This window comes from Pomacea canaliculata, linkage group LG10 (assembly GCF_003073045.1).
Source record: "Pomacea canaliculata isolate SZHN2017 linkage group LG10, ASM307304v1, whole genome shotgun sequence".
NCBI classification, from domain to species: domain Eukaryota; kingdom Metazoa; phylum Mollusca; class Gastropoda; order Architaenioglossa; family Ampullariidae; genus Pomacea; species Pomacea canaliculata.
In genome coordinates, this window is record NC_037599.1 from 8,930,835 (window position 1) to 8,956,017 (window position 25,183).

Genomic DNA, 25,183 nt, shown 5'->3' on the forward strand with positions numbered 1-25,183 from the left:
TAGGTCCCAGCACGTGTGTAGACGTCTGCATCGAGGTGTGGCCACGCAGCGCTGCTGGATACAGGTGCCACTGTATCAACGGTGACGGAGACATTCCATCGCCAGAAGCTGGCACACCTGGCCGTCCGTCCGCTTCAAGAAGTGCTACGTATTGAGTGTGCGGACGGCCGAATGCTCCCGTACTTAGGATACATCCAAGCGGACATACGAGTGGAGGGGGCAGGGGGCGGGGCTGATAGTCTCCCCTGCCTACTGCTGGTCATCCCAGCAACCAGATATAGTGACAGTGTTCCGGTGCAGCTAGGTACCAATGTCCTGGAACAGCTTATGCACCAGGCACAAGACAAGCAAGGATCCCAATTCCTGCAGGACGCACAGCTGCAACCAGTACTGCATCGTTCCTTTCGCTGCCTAGCGATGCGGAACAGAGTGCCGCGCATGAATCGCAACAAGCCGTACGCGCGCGGTTTACAGACAACGACCATCAGACCAGTTAACAATGTTCCGTGTGAAAGTGCCATAGGTATGACGGAAGCGGCACCAAACTCTGTAAACTCAGTGGTTATCTCGCCTGATTTGACAGTGAAACAGCAGGCGGGCAGAGACATGATTAGCGTCCAGACCGACAATTCTGGAACCAGTGGAACTAATAATAGTGGCAAACTCACACGTGTAAAGGACGCAACTGAGCATACAAATGGATCAAAGAAAAAACGGACTCTTCGCCGCAACATGTTGCTACCAGTGGGCGGATTAATACAGGATGCGCATCAACCAGAAGATGCGAGGGATTACTCGCTTTATCGGAGGAAACGAAAGCCACGCCGCCAGTTCAGAAAGGACGACACATCTAGTGCAGAGTCATCCGCCGGTGAAAATGAGAGCGACAGTGACACGTCTAGCTCTGTGGTCGTACATACCCGGCCGCCAACCACCAGATCAAGAGGACAGCCGCCGGCGAGTGATGACAGTGACCAAGAACAGCAAGCAAGAGAGGACAATGAGGCAGAACCACCCAGGCCACTCCCTGATCCAGATTCAGAAAGCACCACCCTTCCTCCACTGCCTAATGACAACGACAGTCAAGTGCCGGATGTTCAGGAAGGAGGGAGAGATGAGGAGGGGGCTAAGCCGCGTGCAGTGGTTACCCCGCCCCTGTCACCACGCCACGCCTCGCGAGCGTCCACAAGGCCACGTCAGCAACCGACGTGGATGAGAAGCGACGACTACATACTTCGCCAGCAGCAAACACTAGACAATTATAGCTTTAAATGTGACAAACTGAAAATGCTGCTGAGCAAGTTATCTTTAGAAAAACTGCCTGAGACTGTGGTGACCACGCTTATTAAGGCTGTCTGGCCACTGTTATAAACACAACATGGCTACAGCAACAATTTGTACATTTATGTTTATAAGTTTGCCTAAGATGTATATATTTTTATAGCACGTTACATTTGGAAAAAAATATGGGTTCTAGTTTTAAATGTCGAGGACAACATTTCTCCTCGAGGGGGTGTATATGGTAGTGTGTAGACAAGGGGGCGGCGATGGTGGGTGGAGCCGGAAGAGGCCGAAAATAGTTTTGCTGATGCATGCGGGAAAAGTGCTGATGCTTGCGGGAAAAAGTGCTGATTCATAAGAGGGCGAAAATAGTTTTGCTGATGCATGCGAAAAAAGTGCTGATGCTTGCGGGAAATAGTGCTGATGCAGAAGACCGCGAAAAGTGACCCACCCGAGGGGTATATAAGGAGACAGGGCAGTTAGTGTGAGAGAGAAAGTATGTGAGATCAAGGTTCGCCACTGCCAGAAATATCGACTGGCGTCGGATTAAAACCATCTAGAACCCACGACAGTGTTGTGTTTGGTGTTGTGGAGAGACTGGGGGAAGAATCACATCTAACCCTGCTACATACACACTAGTCGCCGTCAGCTTTAGAACTGTTTACACAGCACTTAAACATCTTTCCTAGGACACATTCCTCTTACCTTCACTTACTTTCCTCATCTACAACAGTACATCGCGTCAACTTCGTCCTCATTACTGTCTTCGTCACGCCTGAGAACGTTTCATACGGTGAAGACCGTTTCCCCACCTCAACTCCATCACAAGCTATTTTTGAAAATAAGAATCATACAAGCACACGCTCACGCACTCACACACCTTTAGAAGCTTAAGAGTGGTTAGAAATAAATGTAAATGAATTTCCTGTCTGCATGACTAAGGAAGTAAGTATTGTGAAATCATCACCTCCTAGCGTTGCTCCTTGTCCAATACCTGTCGATTATGATCTGCGCATGCGTACTGGAGAGGGCACTCCCTGATTGGACGTCAGACTACATTTGTCACAGCAGCTCCACCTGCCAGTCTCCTTCCACCCGTCAGCGGTAATCAACCAAACGTGGGTAGAGGAACAAACCAACAAACTCCATCTTGGTGTAAACTACTGAGACAGTAGTGCACAGCTACTGCAGGTCATTCTCACGTCCATTAGGCTGACCTGGATTTGTGGTAAACACAACCTTGTGTTCTCTTCATCCAAGCGTTCAGTGCGCGGCAGAAGGCCCAAAGGACACCTTTACTACCTGTCAGTTAAAAGTTTCTAACACGCGCTCAATCTACTCACCTTCCACAATGCAGGTAGGTTGGTCTATATAGGTCCTATAGGGTCTACTTGTTGTTGTTGTTGTTGTTGTTGTTGTTGTTGAGATAACTTGCGTTTTATCACTGTAGTGTAAATCTCGTTCAACAATTCACAGAGTTAAACATTTATCGTTACTTCGGTATATTACTTTTACAATATACTTCATATTTATGTTGTATTTTGCTCATGAGACAGATTAACTGTCAGAGTCGGCCATTGACAGTTTTAAAATAATGTCTCTGTACAAATATTTAGTAAAGTACGCGATAGTATAAATATAAATACTTGTGATACAAGTTGATAGTCAGTTACAAAATAAAAATTTAAATGCTTGTCACAGCTGCAGTTGTGTGACGTCAGCAAAGTACATCAAAATATATACTTGTCACAGCTGCAGTTCTTTAACACTAGCATCATGATGAGGATGCAGGTTCTTCATCTCGCTGTGTTCCGACTGTAAAACGGAAATACTAAATTAATTACTTTTGATCAAATTAGTCATAAGGAGAAAGAAAAAGATAAAACTAATAACTAGTCGACCGCCTGAGTACAGGGTTTGATCAGAAACTGGCGGCTTTCTTGGGAACATTACACAGGCTCTGTCACCTGTCCCACGCTGTCATTTAAATGGAGAAGCTCAGTGCACTGACTGGCCTTCACCAGCCTCGATTTCACACGCGCTCTCCTGAGCGAATATAATCCATTGTCTTTGTCGGGAAGAAGTCGTAAAAAAGTCAGGAAACCAGAAAGCTTCAAGAGTCACACTGTTTGTTATCGTTTTTATCCATTATATTTTCTTTGGTACCACGAGGTCGTTATTATTTTCCATGAGTATCGAACCACGCCCTGACCCTTTTCGGGGTCACGAGGGAGCGTTCCTGCCCGTTGTTGTTGTAGCCGCATGGTGACTACTTCCTGAGATGTGAGAGCAGAAAGATGCTTGGCTTTGTAGGGGTGGGTGGGTACAAACTTCGTGCTGACAGTGAACGACGTTCACACATTATTGTCTCGTCAGTATTTTTGTTTTTTAAATGGGGATATTCTCCCTCCGATTCCTACGCCACTGAGAGTTCAGACTGGTGTAGTCACTTGTTTCGAAATGTGAACCGTGTAGAACAGGTTTCTGTGCTTCATGAGTTGATAGCAATTGTGCACCTTCAACTGATTTTACTTATCTTGAAAACGGAGAGGGTGCAGAAGTAGTGGTTCTGCTTTTAGTAAAGGTGAGCGAAAGATAATACAGAAAACAAAGATGTAGAAAAAAGCGATCAGACGAACGGAAGATTTTAATATTCTATCTACAGTATTCTTATTTCAATTTTGGCAAACATATACAAAACCCTTAGATATATGAAGCTGTTTATGTGTAGTAAGAATTACCTCCTCCTCTGATAAAATGATGAAGATTTAATGTTTGGCAAACTTTTCAGGCAACTGTTGTGACTAGCATCAACCTCATTTACACCCTGGATAACCATTGGTTATTTGTGTTTACTGATACACATTTTAAATAGCTTATTTGTTATTCACTTCATCAGATGGTGAACTTCATTTCTTCAAATCTATAATTATTATTTATTTATTTGTTTGTTCTAGATATATGAAAAAATTTCAGTGTGTTTTATTTATATTTATTTTTACATGTTTTCATGCATACCATATTGATAGCAAGATTTCTTTCTTAATTCCAGAGAACACAATAAAAATATGAAATTAAAAAAATACAAATGTGAGTAGGAAGAAATGGCCTTTTATGAAGCCAAAGGCAGCACCCTTGAACAAGGGAATGTGATGATTATTATGAAAGCTCGTTAGAGTTTAATTGTGTCTTGAGGTATTGGTAAATGAGACAATGAACATCAACTGCCTTTAGTGTCTGACAATCAATTCACCAAGTAGATGGGTTGAACCATTGTTGTGATTGCACTGCTGTAGTAAGCCATACATTGGTGATAATAGTCCCTTTCTGATATATCTTATGTCAACTAAAAATTTAGGATTTTGTGTTCATTTTGTTTTTTAGTTTTGTAAAGGTATAAATGATTACATACGAATAAGATAATTTTTTTAACACAAAAATTTTTCACAGTACCATCTCACAACTATCTTACGTGCATCGTGCGATATTTTGCATGAAACATCGTTATGATTAGGATTCATTTAATATAAATGTACGTTGCTATGAACAAAGCTGATAACTTTATTGACATCAGGGCTGCTTTGATAGGCCGGACATTCCCAATTCCTCTGTGTGAGAGACTGTGATAAACCCTCTTTGCTTCTTATTGCAGTCGTGGGTCGTGCTGCTCTCTGCTGTGCTGCTGTCGTGCTGCGGACCATCTCTAGCGTACCCAGACGGCGCTCCAAAAGAAGCATGCACCAACATGTTTCCCATCGGACACCACGCGGACGCCCAGTCCAGCACGCCGCCATACGAGCTAACGGTCAGCAGCACCAACCTCACAGCCAGCACACAGTACACTGGTGAGTGAGCGAGGAACTGTGTGTGAGTGACCTGACAATAGATACAGGCAGGCATTTCAGGTAGACAGACAGACGGACATGCAATCAGATGCACAAACAGACAGAAAATGTCAGGGGCCAAGTGAAGACAAGTATACAGACGGACAGACATCTGTTTTCACAATCTATTGTTTTCTGAATACTCACAGTGACTTTGAGAGTCAAGTCCGGCCAGACTACCACCTTTAAGGGATTATTCGTGCAGGCACGTCTTGCCGACAACTGCAACAACGTTTCTCCCCAAGGCACCTTCACCGTCCCGAGCGACGGCTTTCTGAAGTTAACGCAGTGCACCGTAGCAAACGTACGTGTGAAAGGATGCATGTTTTTGTTTAAGCTACGAATTTCATATGTTGTAATTGTTCTTGAGGTTTTTGTTTTCACATAATAATCGTAATTTAATTTATGTTATTGTTTATGAGCTGTTTACCGGCATATTTCATAATTCTGTTGTTGTTGTTGTTGTTGTTGTTGTTGTTGTTGTTGTTGTTGTTGTTGTTGTACTTGAACTTTCTACCTGTACTCTTAATTTCGTCATTTGCTTACATGTGTTAAACTATAAACATACCTTATAACTATTAACACATGTTAATGTCTACGAACAATTCTGTACAGTTATTTATCCATACCAATATCGCGACATAGATAAAGTGTAAACATTTTTGGCCTTTTCTTACGATCCACAGGACGCTGTGACTCAGTCTAATGACACCCAACAGACTACCAAGACCTTTAACTGGACATCACCATCTTCCATCCCGGGCACAGTCTACTTCAGGTAACAATTGTTCATTAAAGATTGAGGTGTGTTAGTTAAAGGAAGCTGAAGCACTCGTAATTTACAACTAACGCGGAGTTACGAAAGTCTAGGGAATGTTTTATGTTCTGTTAAGTCAAGACACAGTTACCTTGCTCCTTTCTCCCACTGCTTATCCGATTTCTTATTACATAATCCTGATGCCAGCAACAAATATAGATGTTTCACTTTGCGTCTCTATATAAAATATCCGATTTGATAAAATGCAGAATTAAACTGTAAAGTTAAAAAATTTTATGCGAGAAAAAAAGAGTTTCGCTGGATTTAAATAAGTAGGTCTGGTCAAACATATGACGATCTTAGCATATTTCTCCCAATTAACGATAATATTCTATTGGATAATATAATATTCTATTCTAATGGATTTTTTTCTCCACTTTACCCTTCGGACGATTATCTTTGTTGACTCTTTGATTGGTTTACACGTTGACTAATGTTCTTTGATTGGTTCGCAGGGCGACGGTGGTGAAAAGTGAGAAGACCTTTTGGACTGATGTGTCCTCAGGCTTCCTGCTGCCGTCAGGCGCTAAACTAAACCCGCAGTACTGTCCTGTGCAGAAGATATTGGCTCCATCGACAACTTCGTTAACAACATCGACAACTTCGTTAACAACAACGGAGGGAACGTCAGATGCTTCGATTGTCGCCCCTGCTAGGGTGCTGACGGCTGTCGTGTGTGTTGTCGCTCTTGCTGCCAGGATCTGACCTCGTAAAACTCTCGTCGTTTGAAAACAAAAACTCTTTCTCTCTTGTGTAACAGTGCACTATTAACAGTCTGCTAAAATTAATCTCACAGTCAGATGGAAAGTATTGCGCAGGATATTAAACAGATTTTTCTATTTATTTTGTGGGCGGTTGTTTTCTACTTACATGCCGGTTTGCATTAAGTTTAAAAACGTAAATGTTAGATGATTTGTTTAAAGCACAATTCTTTAGATCACATGGTTGCCTTTAATTTTCTGTCGAAATCTACTCAGGTACAAAGGGTAGGTACATTATGTCCGTACACAGCAGCTGTTTGATTTACACATTGCACAAATGTTGTGTACAGTACACAGTCCAACACAACACATACATAATATGTATATTATACAGTCCAAGTGGTTTGTTTTAACGCTTCTGCCGAAAGGAAGAAGCTCATTTAGCTGTAACCATACCCCGGGTGCAAAGCGCTGTGTTGTTTATTCCTGGCCTTGACCTCCCGATTATCACCTCTGACATGTTTCCGACCTGAAACGAAGATGGTGAGGCGTAGTCCTGACATGAGAGCGAGGTGCTACCCGATATAGACAGAGACTAAAACAAATAGGAGCGTAAAAGAGAGAGAGATTAGGAGGAGAGAGAAAGACAGAGCACAATGACTGTCACGTGATCGACATCAAAAGACGAAAGGTTAGAGCAGTGGTGTTCGAGCGACACATCCCACTTCGCCTGCTTGACCACCCTGTGGAGTGAGTACCTTACAGGGTAACAGAAGGTAAGGCAGTGGAGAGGAGATAGGTACAGCCATTACAAGAGTAAATACATTCTTTATTCGTCTACAGCCTGAATACTTTGTCTTTCTATCTCCGATTATTATATTATGCTTACGAAAGTTGTAGATCGTTCTTCTTTTTTTCGAACATTTAAAGTCTTTTTATTTATGTACATATCTGAACGATGTTTACAATATAGGGATCCGAAGCCACATTGTTTGTGTTTTGTTATCAATCCAAGTGACAATGCTAATATCCTGTTATGTCCCTTTTGTCCAAGTGTTCTTTTCGTTTATCCACATGACTAGAAAATGCCTGCAATTAATTCTGTAGTTATTAGTGTAACAAAATACATTTATGAGATATTCAAAGTACGAAATTTAATTAACAATTGATTACTCAGTGCATTATGCTGTCTGTGTAACTTATGTGTATTGTATTTTTTGTCTTGCATTGTTGGATTGCTTGGACCCTCTACAATAAATTCAAATTCAATTCAATTATCCCGAGTATTATTAGTATACCAGCTGCTAAAAGTCCTAAAGGTATGTTATGCTGTATGCTATGTAAAAATTTGTGTACATTCATTGCATAAATTTCTCTTCCGCACTCTGTCGGAACTTTGGGTTTTTTTTTTTTTTTTTTGGATTTGAATGGGTTTGAAAGCTGTGTAAACCGAGTTCAAGGATTATTTTAAATAAAAAGACAGATATTAACCGAGTGTGAAACTATTAAACAAACACAGCTGTTTACGTGGGTAGTCAAAGATGAGAGTTACAGCAGAGGTTCAAACCTCGTCAACTACGTTGAAGGAACCCTGGCCCCAGACTGGACGATGTGAGACGTGGCAAGGTGGTCCATCCCTCAGAGTAGTTCAGCATCAACTCATCCACCTCTAAGAGTTTTCCTTTTTGTTCATTTGGAATGCGCGTGCGTGTGCGTGTGTAAATTGGAAGGACCTCAATTCATTCCAGAGCGACGACGATGACCGTCCTCGAGTCTCGTTTCAGGACGTCAGATCCCTAGCGACGGCGTCAAACATTCTTGTGGTCATGGCAACTACTCTCAGGACAGTGAGTAAAGCCTCGTGCTCGGACGTTCAGCCGCTGCGGTCACTTCGTGAGTATACGTTCACAAACGGTAATAACCTGCAGCTGTATATTATTTATTTATTGTGATTGCAATTTATTTTATAGTAATTGAGTTTTCTTGTACACCGTTAGAAGTGAGTTGGATTTTGAAAATTAAATTCACAATTGTTGACTACTTTGTGATTTTAGTTGTAATTGTACTTAATGAATTGTCTTTTTACACCATTAGTAGTGAACTGAATTTTATAATTCTTAATTAACTTAGCGGGGAGCATAGTTATTTAGATGTAGGAATAAGGTCATTTTTGGCTGTGAAGTAAGAATAGCGAGTGTGTTTATTTTTTCCAGAATATTTTCAGTATATATTTATATAACAAATTTATATGCTTAAAGTAGACAGGTGCAGTTTGTCGTTATATTTTATATTAACTGTTGCGCCACCGGACTGTAATCCAAAAGAAAAGTACACACCTCTGTGTACTGAGTGCAGTCAAGCGAGACCAAGGGTCACAGAAGGAAGAGGTCGGCTGATATCGCATACAGAGTTATGCCTGTCATCATTTCACGACCAGGCTTCCTTCCCTTTCTTCACCTTATCGTGGACATGAAGAAAGATCGTAATTACTGCTTGTGCAAGTTCGTGCAATACCTTTTTTAAATTGTTTTCATGCATTTTTCTAATAATATTATTTTGTACTTTTACATACCTTCCCTCTTAAAGTGAGGACTGGATCTAAGAAAAAAAAGCACATCGAATGTTTGATCCATCACTCTCGTTAATAACGATCCAATTTTAATTTTGGTGATAAAATTATAATTTAATTTACACACGCAACAAGTCATTGCTTGCTCTATTGTTCGGGGTTTTTCATTCGTTTTCCCATTCCAAATAGAGGACTGAACTTTGAACTCCTTATCGGACATGGCTTAACTAGTAATTACCCTATTTTTAGCCTGGTGACTCGAGATGTCGTGAGTATGACAGCATTGCCTATTATTATCTTGTGCGTCAACGGATAACATTTTACCGAGAATTAACTGAACTAGCGACAGGCTTTGATTTCACTTCTATCTACCTCCATTTCCCCCTTGACTTTCCTTCTCTCTTTTCGTTCTCCCTCTACTCTCCTCCTCTGTCTCGGTGACTGTGTAGGGCGGTCCCGTGAGGCAACGGCTACCACCGGTCACCAATACAGTGAGGGTTGGTTGTCCTGGGTTCAGCTCTCGTCTCGGGCACGACGTTTTTTCTGTGCGTGTGACATCTGTTTACAGGGCTGGCTGCCTTGGTGATATAGCCTTAGATGCTCGGAGTAAAACACCGATCCCCTCCCCTCCCCCTCCACACACATACACACAGTGAGTGTGTTCTTATGCGTGTGGAGTACCTGTGTAAAAACAGGGATGGAGATCGTTAAGTGCTCACGAACCTGTTCCCACAATGCCGCTGAAGCAGGTGAGACTGCCGTCCTAGTTGTCAACCTCTGCATTGATCTGCTCTCTGTTACTGAGTGCAATGAAGCGAGACCAAGCCTCAGGTAACGGAACACGTTAACTGCTAGGGTGTACATGATGATTGCGCCCTAGAGTGTGTGCTTGATCATCATTTTACGATTATTTTTCTCTCACCACACCTTGTCTTTGAATAAGCAAATCATTATAATGAAAATAGTGTACAAAGTCCGATCTACAGACGAGGGGAATGAACAAGTGGGAAAACCGACGGAGGAGGTGAAGAGGGAGGAGAGAACTGCGTCGGAGAACGTTTGTTTCGCTCCACCCACCCTCTTATTTGTTCGTTTATTACTCCTGATTCCATTCAGCAGACAAGGTTGATCCGTACAGGGTGAACTACTTGTCGGATATCGCTGTAATTGCTACTACCCTAATTTTAGCCTTATAATATCACTACCCTGACCGAGGTCAGAGGTCGCGAGCATGACGGCTCTACCTATTCTTATCTTATGAGTCAACTGAGAAATACCTAAAGTACCGACAGGCTTTGATTTCACTTGTCTCCCGATTCTCTCTCTCTCTTGAGCGCGCAGGTGCGTGAATAAAACAAAATAGAAGACAGTAAAGGTAGTCCCGGAATATTTCGGGGAGAAAAGCGTCTATAAAGACGACCTTGTTTAGGATTTTTTTTTTTGAGGGCGGTTCAAATCTCTTACCTTTTTGTTGCTTTATTTTTTCCAACTCTTTCTGTGAGGTGAAGTACCCATTGAAAAGCTGGAGAAGGGCTGCGGAGAGGGAAGGGATGAAAAAGCGCGCTGCGTTATCTAACCGACTAGTGTGCATCATCATGCTGCAGGTCCTCACAGGTGAGCCTGAGGTGTGGCACCTCACTACCCTCACTCTGCATTCGTCCCACGCTTTGATAACAACTTTGGGAAACTTTGAAACTCCAAAGCAAGGACCCGCCCTCGTCAGTCATCTGCGCGCATGACCGATGGCGTCATCAGTCGGAGATCCTGTCTGTTCACGTCTGCTCTGAGATCGATCATTAGAAGTCAATAATGCTCGTACTTCAGACCTGCACGCTTTTTTTTCAATTCATAAAAGTCCTTAAGAACTGCCAATTATCCTAATTATCCTAATTGCTTGCACGCCCTCTTCCTTTTCTAGCGTGGATGTCAATGGCTGTGTGCTCTTTGTGTAATGCGAAGCTGTTTGTAGTTGGGCATGTTTTTGCCATTCTCTACTACTAGGGAACAAACCGAAACGTAGGTCAGCTTGTTGTATCACGTGATCTGATTCAGCTTTCAGCACTTTATTAAAAATCAAAGCTAATCTCTTCCATGTTCACCCGTCTCCCACCCCATCCTTCAAGCCATTGCACTATGTACACACTAGTCGCCGTCAGCCTTAGAACTGTTTACACGGCGCTTAAACATCTTTGCTAGGACACACTCCTCTTACCTTCACTTACTTTTCCTCATCTACAACAGTCCATCGCGTCATCTTCGTCCTCAGTACTGTCTTCGTCACGCCTGAGAACGTTTCATACGGTGTAGACCGTTTCCCCACCTCAACTCCACCACAATCTATTTTTGAAAATAAGAATCATACAAGCACACGCTCACGCACTCACACACCTTTAGAAGCTTAAGAGTGGTTAGAAATAAATGTAAATGAATTTCCTGTCTGCATGACTAAGGAAGCTACATGAAATCCTCACCCTCCTAGCGTTGCTCCTTGCCCAATACCTGTCGATTATGATCTGCGCATGCGTGCTGGAGAGGTCACGCCCTGATTGGACGTCAGACTACATTTGTCACAGCAGCTCCACCTGCCAGTCTCCCTCCACCCGTCAGCGACAATTTTATTGACGCCCGAGCAGTGATCAGCTAACCGTGGATAGAGAAGCTACAAGCAGATTCAGTCTTGTTGAAAGCCTCCGAGGAAAGTCCATCTTGGTGGAAACTACTGAGACAGTAGTGCACAGCTACTGCAGGTCATTCCCACTGACCTGGATTTGTGGTAAACACAACCTTGTGTTCTTTTCATCCAGTGCGCGGCAGAAGGCCCAAAGGACACCTTTATTACCTGTCATTTTAACGCTTCTGACACGCGATCGATTGACGCACCTTCCACAATGCAGGTAGGCTGGTATTCTCCTAGTTCTCCTGGGACCTAGGGTCTACATGTTTTTGTTGACATAGCTTGCGTTCTATCATTGTAGTGTAAATCTCGTTCAACAATTCACAGTGATATACATTTATCGTTACTTTAGTATATTACTTTACAATATACTTCATATTTATATTGTATTTTGCTCATCAGACATTAACTGCCGGAGTCGGCTATTGACAGTTGTAAAATAATGTAGTTGTGAGGTATTTAGTAAAGTACGCGATATTATAAATATAAATACTTGTGATACAAGTTGCTGTTGTCAGTTACAAAATAAGAAATACTTGTCACAGCTGCAGTTGAGTGACGTCAGCAAAGTACATCAATATAGATACTTGTCACAGCTGCAGTTCTTTAACACTATCATCATGATGAGGATGCAGGTTCTCCATCTCGCTGTGTTCCGACTGTAAAACGGAAATACCAAATTAATTACATTTGATCAAATTAATCATTAAGAGAAAGAAAAAGATAAAACTAATAATTGGTCTACCGCCAGAGTAAAGGTTTGATCAGAAACTTGGCGGCTTTCTTGGGAACATTATACTCTGTCTGCCACCTGTCCCACGCTGTCATTTAAATGGAGAAGCTCGGTGCACTGACTGGCCTTCACCAGCCTCGATTTCACACGCACTCACCTGATCGAATATAATCCATTGTCTTTGTCGGGAAGAAGTCGTAAAAATGTCAGGTAACCAGAATGCTTCAACAGTCACGCCCTTTATTATATTGTTTTATTTTCGATTATCTCAGCTATATTGTCTCGAGGTCGTTATTATCTTCCATGTCCCTCACACTATCTGAGCCACGCCCTGACCCTTTTCGGGGTCACGAGGGAGTGTTCATGGCCGTTGTTGGTGTAGCCGCAAAGTGACTACTTCCTTGTATGGGAGAACAGGAAGATGCTTGGCTTTGTAGGGGTGGATGGGTACAAACGTCTTGCTGACAGTGAACGACGTTCACACATTATTGTTTCGTCAGTATTTTTTTTTCTTTTTTGGAGCGGGAGGCTGCTCCCTCCGATTCCTACGCCACTGAGAGGTCAGACTGGTGTAGTCCGCTTTTTCGAAATGTGAAACTTGAAGATTAGGTTTCTGTGCTTCGTGAGTTGATAGAATTGTGAGCAGCCATATGTATCACTAAGAATCATTTTTTTGAAGTAGACTTTCTCTTCAACCACACGGCTGCTGTCTGCTGCTATAGTAAACAAGTTGCATCTTCAACTGTTTTTACTTTTCTTGAAAACAGACAGGGTGTAGAAGTATAGTCGTGCAGCACCTTGTAAAGGTGAACGAAAATAATACAGAAAATACAGATGTAGCGTTCACAGAGAAAAGCGATCAGACGAAGGCAAGATTTTAATATTCTGTCTCACAGTATGGTATTTCATTTGTGGCAAACATATACAAAACCCTGAAATATATGGAACTGTGTATGTGTAGTAAGAATTACCTCCTCCTCTGATAAAATGATGATTATTTAATGTTTGGCAAACTTTTCATGCAACTGTTGTGGCTAGCACCAACCTGGATAACCATTGGTTATTTGGGCTTACCCACATTTTAATTTTGTAGTTTATTTTTTATTCACTTCATCAGATGGTGAACTTCATTTCTTCAAATCTACAATTATTATTTATTTGTTTGTTATCAGGCATATGTAAATTTTGAAAGTGTGTTATTATATCTATAAATACATGTTTTCATGCATACCATGCTGAAAGCAAGCTCTTCTCTGAATTCCAGAGAAGACAATAAAAATATGAAATAAAAAAATACAAATATAAGTAGGGAGAAATGGCCTTTTATGAACCTAAGGCAGCACCCTTGAACAAGGGAATGTGGTGATTATAATGAAAGCTTGTTATAGTTTAGTTGTGTCTAGAGGTATTGGTAAATGAGACAATGAACCTCAACTGCCTTTAGTGTGTGGCAATTAATTCAGCAAGTAGATGGGTTGACCATTGTTGCAATTGCACTGCTGTAGTAAGCATCTCATAAACTCAGACTTATTTCAAAGAAGTCATTAATTATGCTAAGTAGCACATACCTGAAATAAAATTCTCATGCAGGAAGACATTATAGACACATGTTAAGAATGTTATTCTTTTAAAGGAGTTTCTTAGAGCTTCCCACATCTTCAAACATTGCAATTGGCAGCATCCCCCACCCTACTCCTTTAGCCTTGTTGAACTCCTTTTTTTCATTATCAGTGAATAATTTCAATTCGCTGGATTTCTTGCTAGAAAACTGATTTGATGTTCTCCACTGAAATGAGCGCACATGTAATTAATCTCAACAAGTTCACGTTCACTCACAATACCATGAGGACTGGCAGACAAACCATGCAGAACCACACATCAGTGATGATAGTCCCTTTGTGATATATCTTATGACATATCTTTTGTCAACGAAACATTTAAGATTTGTGTTAAGTTTGTTTCTGTTTTGTAAAGGTATAAATGATTACATGTGAATGAGATAATTTTTTTAATACAAAAGTTTTTCACAGTACCATCTCAGTACTATCTTACGTGCATCGTGCGATATTTTGCATGAAACATCGTTATGATTAGGATTCATTTAATATAACTGTATGTTGCTATGAACAAAGCTGATAGTTTTATTGACATCAGGGCTGCTGTGGCCGGACATTCCTCATCCCTCTGTATGTGTAAACTCTCTTTGCTTCTTTTTTCAGTCGTGGGTCGTGCTGCTCTCTGCTGTGCTGCTGTCGTGCTGCGGACCATCTCTGGCGTACCCAGACGGCGCTCCAACAGAAGCATGCACCAACATGTTTCCCAGCGGACACCACGCGGACGCCCAGTCCAGCACGCCGCCATACGAGCTAACGGTCAGCAGCACCAGCCTCACAGCCAGCAACGTGTACACTGGTAAGTGAGCGAGGAACTGTGTGTGTGACCTGAGAATAGATACTGGGACTGGGACAGGCAAGCACACGGACTCAGAGAATCAGCCAGGCATTTCAGGTAGACCGACAACGGACAGGCAAGCAGATGCACAAACGGACAGACAGTGTCAGGGGCCAAGTGAAGACAGTATACAGACGGACAGACAGGTCTGTTTTCACAATCTATTGTTTTCTGAATAATCACAGTGACTTTGAAGGTCAAGTCCGGCCAGACAACCACCTTTAAGGGATTATTCGTGCAGGCACGTCTTGCCGACAACTGCAACAACACTTCTCCCCACGGCACCTTCACCGTCCCGAGCGACGGCTTCCTGAAGTTAACGCCGTGCACTGTAGCAAATGTACGTGTGAACGGATGCATGTTTTCGTTTAAGCTTTTTGCAACGAATTTCATATGTTATAATTGTTGTTGGAGTTTTTATTTACACATAATAGTCAAAACTTAATTTATGTTGTTATTTACGAGCTGTTTACCGACGTATTTCATAATTATGTTGTTGTTGAACTTTCTACCTGTACTCTTGATATCGTCATTTTCTTACATTTGTTATACTATAAACATACCTTAAATTATTAATACATGCTAATGTCTACCAACAATTCTATACAGTTACTTATCCATACCAATATCGCGACATAGATAAGAAGTAAACAATTTTGGCACTTTCTTGCGATCCATAGGACGCTGTGACTCAGATTAATGACATCCCCCAGACTACCAAGACCTTTAACTGGACATCACCATCTTCCATCCCGGGCACAGTCTACTTCAGGTAACAAGTGTTCATTAAAGATTGAGGTGTGTTAGTTGAAGGAATCTGAAGCACTCGTAATTTACAACTAACGCGGAGTTACCAAAGTCGGGGGAATGTTTTATGTCGAGACACAGTTGGATGACCCACAGTTTCACCTTGCTCCTTTCTCCCACTGCTTATCCGATTCTTATCACATAATCATGATGCCAGAAACAATATAAGATGTTTCACTTTTGCGTCTCTATATGAAATAACCGACTTTGATAAAATGCAGAACTAAACTGTAAAGCTAAAAATTTTAATGCAAGAAAAAAAAAAAAAGCTACGAGCGGGAGTAAATAAGTAGGTCTGGTCATGCATTAGACGATCATATCCTACTTCTCCCATTGAACGATAATATTCTCCCATTGGAAGATCTTATTCTACTTTTTTCCCTTCGGACGGTTATCTTTGTTGACTGGTGCTATCTGACTGGTTCGCATGTTGACCGATGTTCTTTGATTGGTTCGCAGGGCGACGGTGGTGTACAATGAGAAAACCTTTTGGACCGATGTGTCCTCGGACTTCCTGAGGCCGTCGGGCGCCACGGGGACCCCACAGGTCTGTACTGTACAGAAGACGTCAGGTGGAGCTGCGGTCGCCGCCACTGTGCTGCTGACGACTGTCCTCGCTCTCACCTCCTTTGCTCTTGTGCTTTGATCTCGCCGAGTGTCGAGGCACTAGGCACCAAGGCGTATTCTTAGGACACTCATTGCCCAGTATGTGACTTCTGTCATTCTTGTTACAGGATCGCCATGTAAACGTTTGCCGGTTACAGTCGTTTATTTGACAAGGTGTGTCGAGAAGACCTTTAGTGCTCTGACACCTGAATGAAATGCACTAATTATTACCTTTAACAGCAACAATCATCTGTACTGTTCACGATCACAACAGCTTTCGAATTACTTCGCCTCATACGCTGACCTTTTTTTTTTTAAGTAGCTCCTGACAGTTTAACTGCTGAACTCTGGTTATTCATCTGCTTTTATTGCCAGGTGTTGTCTGCATTAGCAAGCTCGACAGACCGGCAAGAGAATGTAACACCTGAACTGAGTAGAAGATGAGGCGATATTCTGGTCGACCAACTGGCTTCTGTGTCGACACATGACCCTCTCTTTGACAATATATCTTTTACCAATTCAAATTCTTTAGAACCGAATCTTTTTTTCGGATATTGCTTCACTATGCACATCCTAGAACTCATAATAAACTTGTACTTGCCTATCTTTTTTTTCTGTATGCTTACTGATTCATTTTATAAACGAAAATATTTTTCATTGTAAATTTAAGATGAGTAGTCGGGATAAGGCGTAAAACTTTCCCCTCTCAAGATCTATTAAGAAAACTTTGCCGCAGAGGGACTAGTAAGAAAGAAGAATATATCAACACTCTCTTCTATTATTTTCTCCTCCCGACTAATGCAGCTATCACATGGTAATACCTTTACTAGTCTTTCATCGCCTATTGCCATGAAAAAGTGTGAAAAGAAATATTTTTCTCAACTTACTTGTTTATTGCTTAACACCTGTATCATGTCTTTTGTATACAACAAAGCTATTTTTTAAACACCTTTGCTCTTGTCCTTTTTTTGGCAGCCGGTAAAATTAGTAGCTCGTCTATTGTAGTTAAGCAAAACTTGTTTATTCTGAGAGCTTCTTAATATTTTAAAGAAAAAATTAGACAGCACACCCCCTTTAGGAATAATTACAGAATTGCTGGTTACTTGACTGTAAAGAACTCAACAAACTGCCAGAAAAGCTGATCATCTATCACACACCCCACCTAATTGTTGAGGGGAAGATGAGAGACAACAGTGGTAGTCCGTGGACATGTTCTACTCCCCGTTCAGGAAGACTCACAGCTGGTGGTCTGTCCGTCCCCTCCTTGATGCTATTCAACCACCAAAACATGATTATTAAAAAATATTAATCAGCATAGACGATCAATGTGAATATGAAGAAGCTGCTGAAGAACTCTTGATGGAGACTGATCTGTTTAAATACCGAGAATATGCTCGACTGATGCTGAACACACCACGAAGACAACATCACACAGCCTGCTTCGTTCTTGTCAGCGCGAAATGTCTTCAGTAAGAAGTCCATTTTCATTACCAAGTATGTCCATGGGCCTGCATCAGGTTTGTAGACCAAGACCTAGTCTCTTTATTCAGCCACTACATCGGTATTCACGTTGAACGAGGCTGTAATCCACATGCCCTCTGGATCAGGACATACTTCATTTTGTAACGCCCATAAGAATGACAACGTGGTAATAATTGTAATATTATGGAAATATTATGCTAATACTGAAAATAATCAGGCTCTTAAAGTCATACAGCATCAAAACTGGATGCAGGTCCGTTCACACTTTTAGTTGTCAGATATTTCACATGGGTGTTGATTTTTGTAAGCCGATTCTACTATTTTTGTTGTTGACCATTTTGTTTAATCACTTTCAGTTTATATATCTCTGATACTTCATCTGGGTTAATTTGTTTAAGCAGATAACTTTTTCTGACTGCAATGAAGAGTAGTATCTTGCATCTGTACATGTTCTACAGTGTATTTCAGAAAGAACATTGAGCAGACACATGGTGCACATCCAGTGGATGTTTCTGTCGCTTCATTTCACTTACATCACAAGCAAACAGAATGCTGAGATTAATTTTCAGGTACATGTCTCGGCGGGAGGGATTACAACTTACCAAACTATACCGTTTGTTCCACCAAGATCATTTTCGAGCAAGGCATGCTGGGAAACTGCACAGTCACTGGCTCAGTTCGTGAACTCAAAGGTTTAAAGTTCTGTGCACCGATTGAAAAGCTGTCATCTGTCATCGGGAGTCTCTTGTTAATTCATAAGCTTTTTTGTTTTCTGAACAACACGCCACGGCAACTTGGCAACTGCACGCTTGCCGGCCGGTTGACAATGACGTCAATGGTCGCCATTTTTATGGGCTTCTGTATTCGCTCCACGCAGAGCCGAGCGGCGTTTGGAGGGAAAAAATGTGTACATACTACTGTACTCTGTGTCCCAACTATTGACAGTTTATTAGCGTGAGAAATCAATACATATATATTATTAATATATGTACACAACACCTCTCTGTCTCTCTCCCTGAACCACTCTTCACTGACAGCGCGAAACGTTTGTACAAAAACACTTTGCGGGGCCCTGGGGGCGAGAAATAATTACCCTATATCACATTATCTTCCCCTACACCATTCAAGCACTTAAGAGAAAGGTTGTTATTTTATATTTTTTTCTAGGTGTGTTCACGGTTGACCTGACACTCATACCTAGCGGAAAACCGAGAGGCGTTGACAACTCCTCGCCTCTTAGTCATCGGAAGCTTAGTTACGGTCGCTTGTGACGATCTTTATTCCAAACCGAGAGACGAAAGTTCCCACGAGAAGGGGTGAGGGTGAGGGTGAGGGTTGGGTAAGGGCTCAGATACCCAGGTGCATGCCGCCTGTAGCTGTAAGGTGACAGATTAAAAATGTAAGGTGACGGTTATTTTCATTCCTTCTTTACCGTGCAGTGCAGAGGCTTTGCTGACTGACAAAGGCTTTTATTCGACTTCGTACTCAGTGCCTCCTCCCCCTCCTCCAATAAGGAGGCATTGTTGGAGTTTCAATATTATTTTGTCTGGCAACGTGAACAAAAGAAATTCTGAGCACAAAAAAACAACAACCCCAAATAATAATAATTAAAGGAAGACGAGTGGTGGAGCTAATAACATGACATGGCGACTTGCAAGACGCAGTATGCACAGTTGTTTTTTAAAGCAAAGAGTGGGGTGGGGTGGGGTAACCTCGTGTTATCGCTCGCCAAATCTGCAGTGTGTCATGGGACCCACCGACTAGATTTTAAGAAATCGTCGACCCCGCTCCTGTTTTAACATCTAAATCTTTTTGCCCTTCATTTTGCGCTTACTCACCCCTCCCTGCCGAAATGCGGGGTGCAAAGGTTGGATACGCGGCCGGGTGCGTTTCTACAGTGCGATCGCACCCAGAAGGCAAGGCTGTGGTTTAAAAATTCTGAAAGGGTTTCTTCCCCTCCCCCAATGCTAACCACCATCCCGGTAACACCCCGCGGGTTGAAAATGATGATGACAGCCGATAGAAAAAGTTGTTTACACGATCGGAAAGCAATCACTTCGGCACGAGGTGATGTACGAGCACTTCACACGACTACTTACACAAATACATCCACGCCAGACCGTTGGCTGTGGTATGCAGAAGTACCAGTGGTTGGCGTCACGTGACCCGTCGACATCTGATCAAGGACTTGCATGCCATTCATTTCGACCTCAAAATACAATTTCTTTCTTTATCTGGCAACGCTACACAGAAAAAAAAATACCAAAATTCTTTTGACATTTATTTTTGTTGTGTTTAACGACGATACACTCCACTATAAACATTATTTTGTAGAAAATCATTTAACGTTACAACAAAGAGAGGTTCTTGACCCCAAAGCTTTCTGAACTTAGCTTGCACTGGCAGGTGTAGTTATTAACAAAGCTGTCATGGCGATTGGCAGAAGGTTTGGTAAGGTGTAACGTGCCCAAGTCTTTCTATCGCTAGGTAAAAAAACAAACAAGCGAAAACGCTACTTTGTTAATCAGTCAAGCCACACGACAAACTGCAGCGCCACAGCTAAAATCACTGACGTCAGAGGAATCTGTGTTGACATGGCTGAGGCCGTGGTAGTGGTGGTGGTGGTGGTGGCGGCGGCGGCAGCAGCGGGTAGTGGTGGTGGTAGCGGTGGCGGCAGCAGCGGTAGTGGTGGTGGTTGTGGGGGTGGCGGCGGTGGGGGCAGCGGTGGTGGCCGTCGTCTGACTGGAGCAGGGAGGGGTAGAGAAGGAGAGGTTGCTGCGCTGCGTGGTGTCGCTGAGCACGGATGACACCACTGATGTCCAGAAGACGGCCTTAGGACTTCACTACGGTGGCTCTGCAGACCAAGATGACACTGACAGGTCACTTACGACATTCTAATGGCGAACAGACATTAAGTGAACAGTTCTACAAGTTGACACAGGAGAATTTAGAGAAAATAGAAAAGTCAACACAAAACACGTGACTTGCCTGAAGTAGACGGGGCCCGAGCTCTGGACAGGGGGGTGCCACAAGAAGACCTTAGATGTAGCTTTAAGGAGAGAGCTCTTCTGAGTCACGGCATCCTGATCAATCAATCATTCGGTAAAAAAGTAAGTTGTAAATATTAGCATTTTTTTTTTTCTCAGTAAAATTCAGCACAATGCCTGTGGTTGGTATCCTACGCAAACAGTAAAATAAATTATTCGCGAGTAGAAGTCAGAGCAACACTGGCCTAACCAGAAGGTGGGCACACGATTCAATACCCACTCATTGACCCAGCTGTGGAATGGGTACCTGACTCCATTGTGGAAGGTAAGACAGACAGAGGGAAGAGGGAGGAGATGAGCGCCACCCAAATAAAAGCTGGCTCCTCGCTATGTGAGTCTCTAGCACCTCACTGCCCTCCTAAGATAAATAGTCACAAGGCTATCTTTTCTCTCGTTCACAAGAGAGAATATCGAGACTACTTTACTATTTTTCAAAATCCGAGTGAACACATTCCCTAACGTTCTCGAGGTACATGCCGACAAACATCACCGCGCACAAAAAGAGGTCGAAACTGTGACGTCACGTTTGTACACAGATAATTAACATAAAGTCCCAAACTCTCATTGGCAGAGGGCGTTACGGCATAAACGTGTCCATGTACAGCGGTGACGTCTGTTTTTCTGACCTTTGACCTGTGCGTGGTTACAGTGTCAGCTATGTCTGCAGCAACGCTACTCACTCCAGCTGCCATGCAGCTGAGCAGCTGTAAGTCCCTTTCATTTGTGGCCAGCAGGAAAGTGCCGATAGGGTTTGTGTTACCGCAGTCTGCAGCTGACCTCGCCTCCACCAGCACTCCTGCAAATGTCTGCTGAGGTGAAGTCAGAAGCACTGTGGGACGACACAACAACAGCTTGTTATTTTAAGCCGAGAAGTTCTATTTCACAATGGTCATTTTTCTAGGTAGTTTTATTAATTTCTGTTTGATTTTTTATTTTATTTTATGGTTTTATTTGACGACATGCAAAATTACCTGTCAAACAGGCAATTAGAAGATATAAGAACCATGCAGTAATATCAGAAAAACTGTTAATTACTCGTATTATTTTGAATGTTCATCTCTATTATTACCTGCAACAGTGTTGTTGGAGCCTGGAGTGTATGTAGCAGTGTTCAGTATAATATTGTAAGGCGACGGACTTGTTTGAGCCTCGGCCTGGTGTCGTGGAAACATGCTGACACACGCATCCTTTGGGGCGCCATTTTGATAACCACGTGACAGGGAGCCTAGCGTAGCTAATAGCACAGCCACGACCGCTAACCGCTGCTGGTAGAAAACAAGTCACAGTTCTGGGTGCTTTATAAGCTGCTGGTCTATTAGGATAAATACTATAGGATGATGATGATGGGAATGGATGGATGGATGATGGATGATGGATGGCTGCTGCTGATGATGATGTTGATGATGAAATCTTAACTCAGGAGACAGGACTGGACGCACTTTGGCCACCTATGGTTAGGGCTTGACCTGAGAAGGAGGTTCAACAACTACCCCTTCACAAACAAGCACCCACACAGCCCCTTCAACCATCAACAGCTATCAACACTAACCTTCTCGTGGCTAACCCCAAATTCATCCTTAATTCAGACACAAAAACAAAAATCCTGTATCAAGCCCTTGTAACCAAACACACTAAGCCCCCAAGAGTACTCCGGACCTTCCCACAAATAAACTTCGCAAACATCTTCAAAAAATTCAACAACAAATACGTGGACCCAAGCACCTTAGACACCTCCTTCAAAATAGCTCACCACGTCCTCCCAGACACACACACATCATATACCTCAGAAACATAACCAAGCAAAAGATGTGCGCCCTCTGCCACAACGAAAAAGTACTGAGAGAAGAATAAAGGCTGACTAGCCTATGATGTGTGGAAGGTGTCCAAAGGGATGTCATGGACATTCATTGACACTCAGGTTTGTGGAAGGTAGGTTGTGCACGGGCAAGTGCAAAGTCAGGTCCGCGAGACCTGCTTGCTTTAGTTTGAAACTTGTCCTGTGTTTGTCAGGGGTGTGAGGCAGTTTACCTGGCAAAATGTCAACACTGCATCGCGGAATTTCTCACCGTATTCCACGTGTTTCCAAGCGAGCTACCCCGTAGTCACCACAGTCTGCCTTTACAGTAACTGGATGCAAGTTCTTACCTGTATATTTAACTAAGGAGCAGCGAAATATTTTACTCAGTAATTAACCTAAATCTCACCTGAACCAAACATACATGTGAATAGGCATGGCAGAAAAATAAATAAAAACGTTTCTGTGCAGTTTTTATCACGATTTTAAGAATTTATGTTCCTGCGATTATGAATCTTAATAAACCTAAAATGAGTTGAATTAAACCTTTTAACTTCATTATTTTTCTAGCAAAATTTGTTATTTATAATATATATAAATGCAGATTCCAACAATACCAACATTTTTAAAGTCACGATATATTTTGGAGCAATATTTATTCATATACTAATGGCTCACAGATATCCTCTTGGAAACAGTGGATCATTTAGCCATGCGACTTCCTAAATAATGTCATTATCTGTAATAGCTTTCATTATATTAGACGGATTGCCATATTTGTTAGTATGTCATTATGTATGGTATATGGCTTGTGTATATATATGTTAAAAAAATCCATCTCTGTGTAAATTTTTTCTATGTTGTTTTATGTGGTATTATTTTATGTTTTGTATGCATTGTATAATAAACAAAAAAGAACATTGTCAAAAATGCAATAAAAAATGAAAAAGTTAAATGTAAGAAGACTAGAGCTAAAATATTTTGCTGAAAAACTAAATAAAAACTAAACGCTTACAAAACCATAATAATAATGCTTACAAAACTTGGCGAGCTTCAGATTTAGTCCAATTAATATTTTTTCAAAAATGTATTCGAGAAGTCAATGGTTTTACGAACGAAACAGGTTGAAATAATAACTGGTAGCACTCTTACCTTCATGATGATCGAAAGAAATGTAGGAAGAATGATCAGCAACTGCTGTATCCAAGAGACAGCTAGGATGGAATCCTTGTCTCCCAGTCCAACCCCTCGACAGTGAAACGTGTGCACAGAATGCTGTAAAATGAGTCACTGGTCTCAATTAGAGCTGTTTGTTTGTCTTTCAACAGGAAGCAGCAAGGGTTGGCATTGTCCGTGAATAGACACTATTTTGTACAGGTACACGAGAGAAGTCTTCAAAATAGCAAATAGAAAGAAGTAAGCTATATGAGGAACAGCAGCTCTCTACCCCCATCAAGACCCTTCCCATGTACATCAGAAAATTAATTTTGACGATATAATGGATGATAACAGTTTATGGAGAAACGAAATTAATGAAGACAATTATCACAATAATGTACACAAAACCAGATGGAAACAGTTATTGAATGAAAAAAGTTTTGAAGTACAATAGAACTTAATAAAGGTGCATTTAAAGATACTACAAACTCCTAATACTTAACTTGCTTCATTTATTTTATTTGCTCTCAAGGTGTGTACAACATCGTGCTGACCTCAACGACATGAACTGCAAACAATTAAACTCCTAAACAAACTCACGTGGCTTAAAGAGTTCTGTTCAAACCGAAAGAGAAGGAAATGCAAGTTTTTAAAATATGATGCATTCAAATCAGGATTTCTTCCTCTCTCTCTCTCACACACACACAGCAGACAGGCTGGAAGTCAATTACAGTTGTTTACAAAAGGTGTAGAGTGTAGACTGTAGAATAATAAAAGGATCTTATGCATAAAGCAGTGTGGTGGTGCGTGTGTGCAGGACCCCGGCTAGTTACGTGTGTCACAGGTGAGACGATTGCTACTACCTCAGTGTTTGTGTCCTAGGTAACTATTTAGCCTTATGGTAGAACCGGGTGTGTGCTTGTGTGAGAGGGAGAGGCGGCGGTTGTAACCTTGGCAAATCCAGAAATCCAGTTATTCTCAATCACACATGGCAAGAATATTCCATAGGCTATGTTGGTAGGTATGCGATGCTCACCAGAATGTTTATTTCCTGCCTTCTATGATATATTTTGTGGCTCGAAATAAATACTATGCAGAAGAAACTGTGACATACATCTGCAAACTTGGAAAACTTCTAATTTAACATGGTAGTGTATATATATATGCGTGTGGGCATC

General features: G+C 41.9%; 3 protein-coding genes across 3 annotated transcripts; 2 read left to right on the forward strand and 1 right to left on the reverse strand.

Annotated features, from left to right (window-relative positions):
• The first annotated feature begins 2,384 nt into the window (after positions 1-2,384).
• LOC112574174 (putative defense protein 3) lies at positions 2,385-8,100 on the forward strand. Its single transcript, XM_025255064.1, has 5 exons — positions 2,385-2,638; positions 4,934-5,126; positions 5,315-5,469; positions 5,852-5,943; positions 6,438-8,100. The coding sequence occupies exons 1-5, from the start codon at positions 2,633-2,635 to the stop codon at positions 6,685-6,687; spliced, it is 696 nt and encodes a 231-aa protein (XP_025110849.1). The 5' UTR covers positions 2,385-2,632; the 3' UTR covers positions 6,688-8,100.
• Positions 8,101-11,868: 3,768 nt separating this feature from the next.
• Positions 11,869-17,472, forward strand: LOC112574176 (putative defense protein 3). Its single transcript, XM_025255067.1, has 5 exons — positions 11,869-12,146; positions 14,879-15,071; positions 15,296-15,450; positions 15,791-15,882; positions 16,377-17,472. The coding sequence occupies exons 1-5, from the start codon at positions 12,141-12,143 to the stop codon at positions 16,561-16,563; spliced, it is 633 nt and encodes a 210-aa protein (XP_025110852.1). The 5' UTR covers positions 11,869-12,140; the 3' UTR covers positions 16,564-17,472.
• Positions 17,473-20,698: 3,226 nt separating this feature from the next.
• On the reverse strand, positions 20,699-24,268 carry LOC112574182 (putative defense protein). The gene is made up of 5 exons (XM_025255074.1): positions 24,000-24,268; positions 22,122-22,317; positions 21,733-21,881; positions 20,994-21,088; positions 20,699-20,859 (listed from the first exon to the last, which is right to left on the reverse strand). Exons 1-5 carry the CDS (start codon positions 24,003-24,005, stop codon positions 20,838-20,840), a joined length of 468 nt encoding a protein of 155 aa, XP_025110859.1. The 5' UTR covers positions 24,006-24,268; the 3' UTR covers positions 20,699-20,837.
• Between the last annotated feature and the right edge of the window lie 915 nt (positions 24,269-25,183).